The sequence below is a fragment of the Morone saxatilis genome, unplaced genomic scaffold (genome assembly GCF_004916995.1).
Source record: "Morone saxatilis isolate NCDOM2014 unplaced genomic scaffold, NCSU_SB_2.0 Contig15, whole genome shotgun sequence".
Classification (NCBI taxonomy): domain Eukaryota; kingdom Metazoa; phylum Chordata; class Actinopteri; family Moronidae; genus Morone; species Morone saxatilis.
In genome coordinates this window covers 1,192,939-1,199,382 of record NW_023339707.1, presented here as the reverse complement: position 1 = coordinate 1,199,382, position 6,444 = coordinate 1,192,939, and the positions used below count along the sequence as shown (strand labels likewise).

At 40.5% G+C, this 6,444-nt stretch overlaps 1 protein-coding gene across 2 annotated transcripts; it reads left to right on the top strand.

Moving 5' to 3' along the window:
• Window positions 1–329: 329 nt before the first annotated feature.
• Window positions 330–4,391, top strand: tmed4 (transmembrane p24 trafficking protein 4; the record flags this gene model as incomplete). Of its 2 annotated transcripts, none has more annotated exon segments than XM_035655964.1 (5): window positions 330–484; window positions 2,588–2,688; window positions 2,785–2,910; window positions 3,287–3,433; window positions 3,544–4,391. In XM_035655964.1, coding segments are annotated over 5 exon segments (633 nt in total). In that variant the 5' UTR covers window positions 330–375.
• Window positions 4,392–6,444: the final 2,053 nt, after the last annotated feature.

Below are 6,444 nucleotides of genomic sequence, written 5' to 3'. Positions count from 1 at the left end.
ATGGCGAACACTGACCCGCATTCATCATCACATGCAGACACATGGCACACCGCTGCTCATCCCTGTTAGGCAGCCTGAGGTAGTAACTTTCACTTTCAATTCAATGCCTACTCAAGACCCCGGCCCGGTTTATGTCAGCTGAGGCCACCGGGCCTGCTGCCAGGCTCCAGTCTACAGACCCGCTGAGTGTCAGTAGCACTGACTGTTGTTTGTGCCGTCTAACCTACATACAGGTTGAACGGCAGAAAAACATTACGTCATCCCCAATAGCAAAGAGCTCGACTATGACACATTGCTAGCTTGTTGCTAGCATGTTGTCAGGCAGAAGTAAAGCCACCAGTCGTTCATTTCAACTGCTGATCTGATCATCAGCTCATGACCCACTCATATGTATTAGCCTCACAGCTAACCTTACAGCAGTGTTGTTTTCTTCCCCACACTGAGTCAGAATCCAATGTGTCTCCTGCTGACGTACGTAACACAGGTAGGAAACTTCTCTTCACTCACCCTTTGTTCTTTTTCACTTTCGTTGTCCGGAATAGCAGGCAGCAACCGAGCTGTCCCCACATACAGTCTGTTAGTGAGCGTAGATACTTCCCAACGTTAGAAAGCTGGCTAATGCTAGGCAGCTAGCGACTTAGCTTCTGAGCTAGCTAAGCAGGATAATTGATAAAGCAGTAGTTAGCTGGGTACTCTGAGGCACTTGTTGATTGACATAAACAGCGACCTACATCAACGAACTGTATGGCTTCCGAAAGGCATTTTGTCCAATTTTGTCGCGGTATCCTGACACAGTGCGCGTGTTTGAGATGGGTTGAGGTTATCTGTCAGAGCCGAGGCGACTGTTGTTAGCACAGGAAATGCTAGGGGCTCGTTTGCCCTGAGTAAGGCCTCGCAGTCAGCACTTCCTCTCAGGCTACAGGTACTGCCACTACTGTGAAATGAATACCTAACCTGAGGTGGCACTAAACATTAAACATATGGTCTGCTGTATGATGGCTTTTGATCAAATAAGCAAATAAACAAACTTTGGTCAAATTCCATCCAATGATGGAGACAGTGAGTGGACTTGAAAGGTATCTACTCCTTCTGCTTCATAAGAAAGAGCTATGGAATATTGAATCATTCCTCTTTGCTCACTACATCTCTAACCCTCAGGTATGCATACTGTGCATAACTTATTTTTAAAATACAAAAATGCCAAATTATCGGTATTATTATCGGCTGGAATAAAATGCCATGCATCGCTAGTATGCAGGCTGGAAGTGAGTCGTGCCTGAGAGGTTGCACTCAGGGCACAATAGACCGCCTCCCTCAGGAAATCCCCCTTCCTTCTTCCGCAGTAGCTGCTGCCGCATCACAGCTTCTTTTGCTGATGTGCGCAAAGTGGCAGAAGCTAACGTTACATGATGCTCTCTACCCCCGCTGCTGGAGTTCTCTTACTATTAGCTTGGATTCATCCAAGTTACGCACTGTATTTCCACATAGGAGAGACAGAGAAAAAATGCTTCATTGAAGAAATCCCAGACGAGACCATGGTTATTGGTAAGCTAAGCTGCTGTGGGCTCTTGAGCTTGCCGTAGCTAACTAGCAGTGCCAGCTAACAGCTGGCTGCAGCTAAGATGCTGAATATGGCAGTAGTGGCGACAAAAAGAGCCGGCAGTTTAAGAAAACCTTAAATTAGACTGCTTACAAAGCTTAAAGCCGCAGACACAGTTTTCTGTAGCTTTCTGTAGCTGCTGGTTAGCTATATATTCTCTCATTGAGCGATAGCGTTACAGCTGAGTTCATGTTTTATACTCAGAATGATGACTGTAATATATGCCACAGGGCGCTAATTCAACTGTTTTACTTGTGTCATCGTATATTTAAGAGATAGTGTTCAAAAATGCAATGTTTTCTTGTAAGTGACCTCTCCTTCACGACAGCTGTTGGCTATCAGGAACTGGGCGGTTTAAAACCTTTATATAAGCAGAGTTGTCTACTTGAAAGCAAAGGGGACGCAAGTGATATGTGTACATCCATTCATTACAGTAATATTGTGATGATGAGTAACATTCCCAATACAAAGCTTACACTTGCCATCAGTCATATAGCAATCTGTGCACCGGCCACATTGCACATCCTGTTTAATTTAATTTAGTAAACCTAAATTCTGTGCTCTTATATTTCTATTATATTTCAACATTTATGCTATATTAACTTACATATTTATATGCATGTATACATGTAAATACAGGGGATAAACAGAAAATACCCAGAGGACAACTAGAATTCCTAGGATGATGCTAACAGTTTCACTAATTGGATCACCTCCATTGTTTGTGTGTTGTGGAACTGGAGATCTGAGTGCAATGATGGTGCTGCATTTAGTGCCAAGGTGCCCAAATTTATTCCCTCGGACTGCCAAATTTAAAGGTCCAGTGTGTAACATTTAGGAGGATCTATTGGTAGAAACTATGTTTTCATTAGTGTCATTATAATTTAATTCTATTACTGTTTTACTGGTGCGGCAGTCCCACAGAAATCCTTTCCTCTGAATGATGACCTGATGGAATGTGTCTATGTTGCTCTGCCTGTCTGACAGGAAAGTACAGGACTCAGCTGTGGGACAAGCAGACCAGTTCCTTCCTCCCATCCACCCCGGGCCTTGGGATGCATGTGGAGATCAAGGATCCGGATACAAAGGTAAGGACAGAGGAGGTGGTATTATAAAGCACACCCGCACACACACACACGTGAATATAGAATCTAAAGAAGATTTGTGTCTTTTTACTCCCTCAGATTATCCTTTCTCGCCAGTATGGCTCAGACGGACGCTTTACCTTCACCTCCCACACTCCTGGAGAACATCAGATCTGTTTGCACTCCAACTCCACCAAGATGGCTCTCTTTGCAGGAGGGAAACTGGTATGACCAGTTATTTTCCTTTCACACTAATGATACTTAGTAATGACATTGACTTTCATTTCAGTGTATTCACACTAGGACCATGACAAGTCCTGTATGTTTATTAGTACAAACTGAGGGCTGTTTCATAAAGCAGGATTACCCATTAATCTTTTGCTTACTCTTTTGTTACAGGGTTATGTCACACAGTGCTGTCTTCACATGTCTGTTTTCTTTATTGTGCATCGCTGTGATCTGTTCTTAAACTAGACTCTATTAACTCTGATCATATTCACCTCAAATTCGCTTCATGAAACTGCTTAATCCCGGTTCAGGTTTTTCACAATAAGTCTTTAAACTCGTAGATTTCAATCTGGCTTTGCTCCCAATGTTGCAGAGAGTGCATCTGGATATTCAGGTCGGAGAACATACCAACAACTACCCCGAAATTGCAGCTAAGGACAAACTGACTGAGCTGCAGCTGCGAGTCCGACAGCTGGTGGAGCAAGTCGAACAGATCCAGAAGGAGCAGAACTACCAGAGGGTCAGTAAAAAAAATACACCAAGTCATGTTTGAGATGAAAGGATTACTCCCAACTGTTAGATACCGTTACACCACTCTAAAGACTTGACTGTGTATCGTGTCTTCTGCAGTATCGCGAGGAGCGCTTTCGCATGACGAGCGAGAGCACCAACCAGCGAGTCCTCTGGTGGTCCATTGCTCAGACGCTTATCCTCATCATCACCGGCATCTGGCAGATGAAACATCTCAAAAGCTTCTTTGAGGCCAAGAAACTGGTGTAATGTCTTTCTGGTCACCATTAGGAAGCAACACAAGCTGACAACACAGACTTGCCTGAGCGGAATGGAGAGATGGCCACCGACAGGAGAAGACAAGTGGTCTTAATATCAGCCCTAAACGGTACGAGTAGTTATCAATCCCAGGCAATGTGTTTTCCTTGTAAATGTTTTTGGCTATTGTTATTTTTCCGTTAGCACCACCACAGTAGCAAAACATTCCAATTGCCTTTTCTTGTTGTGTTGTTTCTTGACAACACTGAACGTCATTTTTCTATCTTCATGTGCAAGAAGAAGTAGAGACATCATCAGTGAAGTGAGACTGTTTCTTATGGTTATACAGGAGTAAGAATGAGAATGTTAAAGCTGGTACGAGTAATAACCGAGTAGTTTACTGATTTTACATAGGCCATTGTTTGTCATTGTTAGTGTTGCACATAGTTTTATTTCCAGGTTTTGTATCTTAACCATATGCTTTCAGCTGTGTCACACAAATATTATCCCCTAGCCTTGATTTCTTACAAGTCCATCTGATAATGCTCTATTCAAACTAATTCTAATTTAAATTGAGCATTTATAAGCCATATATAAGCCCTTAATAAATGGTTTCTAACACACTTATATAGTTGTAAGCAGCACTGAGGACATTTTAACGTGGTTATTAATGTCTTTGTAAACAATTATAACCTCCCATGAAGCATTCAATGATTAATCATTAATTAGCTGAAAAAATCAGGCCTTCTGGCTGCTCCTCTAGTGGCCGTCCATAATGACATTGGGCAAGAATCCACCGGAATGAAAACAACCATTCAGAGCCAAGAAAGATGGGTGACTGTTGCGTCTCATTCCCAGGCTGTCATATACAGACATATCATAATGTACTACTACCAACACAGTGAAAATTTAAGCAAATATGACAAAAGGTTATTTTTATAAAAGTTACCTACTGCAGCTTTAATTGTTTTGACATCTGAGGACGTCGCTCTGGGCTTTGGAAAACACTGACATTTTTTTTAGCATTTTATGGACCAAACTACTAATTGATTAATTGAGAAAATAATCGACAGATTAACTGAAAATGGAAGTAATGGTTAGTTGCAACCCCACTTGAATAAACAGTTTATTAATCATTAATAACGGTGTAAAACTGTTAATAAAGACAGATTGAGATTCAAGGTTCATTCTTGATATCAGATACAGTAGCTCTCTAATTCTGAGCTCAAGGTCCATCCACTAATTTTCTTCCCAAGCTTTTGAGGCTCATCTTCCTCAGCTAATGGAGTTTGCTCAGTTGTGATGGATGGTGAAGAATATTTGCTCAATAAATCCAATAAATATATACAATTAATATAATCAATCTACAATAGACAGAGGTCCTATTTCATATATGTATAATATTGTCATTACTGTTTATAAGGCAATTACAGATACTGTATGGGAGTTGACAAATGCATTAATAAACACATAAAACTGTCCTCATAACTTTATACAACCACATTTTAAAGGACCAGTGTTAAGGATTTTGTGGCATCTAGCGTAGAGTTGCAGATTGTAACTCTCTCGCTTCACCCTCCCCTTCCAAGTGTGAAGGAGAAACTACAGTGGTCACGAAGTGCGCAAAAATGCCATGCCATGGCGGCCTCTATAAATAAAATAGGACCCGCACCCTCTGTAGATAAAAACAGCTCATTCTAAGGTAACAAAAACACAATGATTCTTATTTTCAGGTATTTATACACTAATGAAAACATACCTATGAATATTAAATTTGTACATGTTACACACTGCGCTCTTAAGTGTTTATATATTGCTTATGAATGTGAAATGGAAGGTCAAAATGAAGTGTTCCCATCCTGCTGACTGTATATAGTCCAGTTTCCTGTACATTTGACCAATGCTAGGTCTGTAGATACAGTTTGTGATACTCGTCTGTTAATAACAGGATTCTACTGTATGTTGTAAATAACAGGTATAGCTTAGTGACTGTCCTGTCCATTTTCTAATGCCTTTTACACTGATTGAATACTATTCAAGTCTTTAAGTCCTTCAGTTGTGTCACCAGGTTTTTTTTCTTTTTTTTTGTTCCATCAGTGTCATAGAACTTATTTATTGATTGGTCGTAGCCTGTGTTTTATTGCTGAGATTAAGCCAAAACTACTCTGTCATTTTCATGATTTCTATTCTGGGTTCTACTGATCAACACCATTTTAATACTTTTGCTAATTCTGTTAATTGAAGTTCTCATCATTATAAGGTAGAGCCCGACTATATCGGTCGGCAGATATTATCAGCCAATATTGACTTGTCACAGAAATGGTATCGGTGTGAGTGTTCTCCAATGTGCACCGATATTTTCTGAATATAATGCAGAAAAAAATGCTTGTGGTAAAATATTTGTCACTGAAAGGTTTAACCAGCAGAGTGCGCTGTGAGTTACGATACTGTGGCAAAGAGCTCGGAGTGAGAAGAAAAAGCTCTCAGAAATGTCAACTAGAATTGGTGGACAACGTTTCTATTAAATTGTTCAACTGTTCTTAACATAAATTTATTTGTTTAACAAAACAGCTCTCTGAGTACATTTTGCAGTCATATTGAAAACACATAGAAAAGGTCGATTTTCAAGCTCAAACATGTACTTCATCGGCCGCCATATCGGTAAGTCAATGAATTTTTCCCCTCAAAGACTAATATTGGCCGGGCTCTATACAGTGAGTCAGTAGGTTAATATAGTTATTTGTTTACTTCCATAGTTTGAGT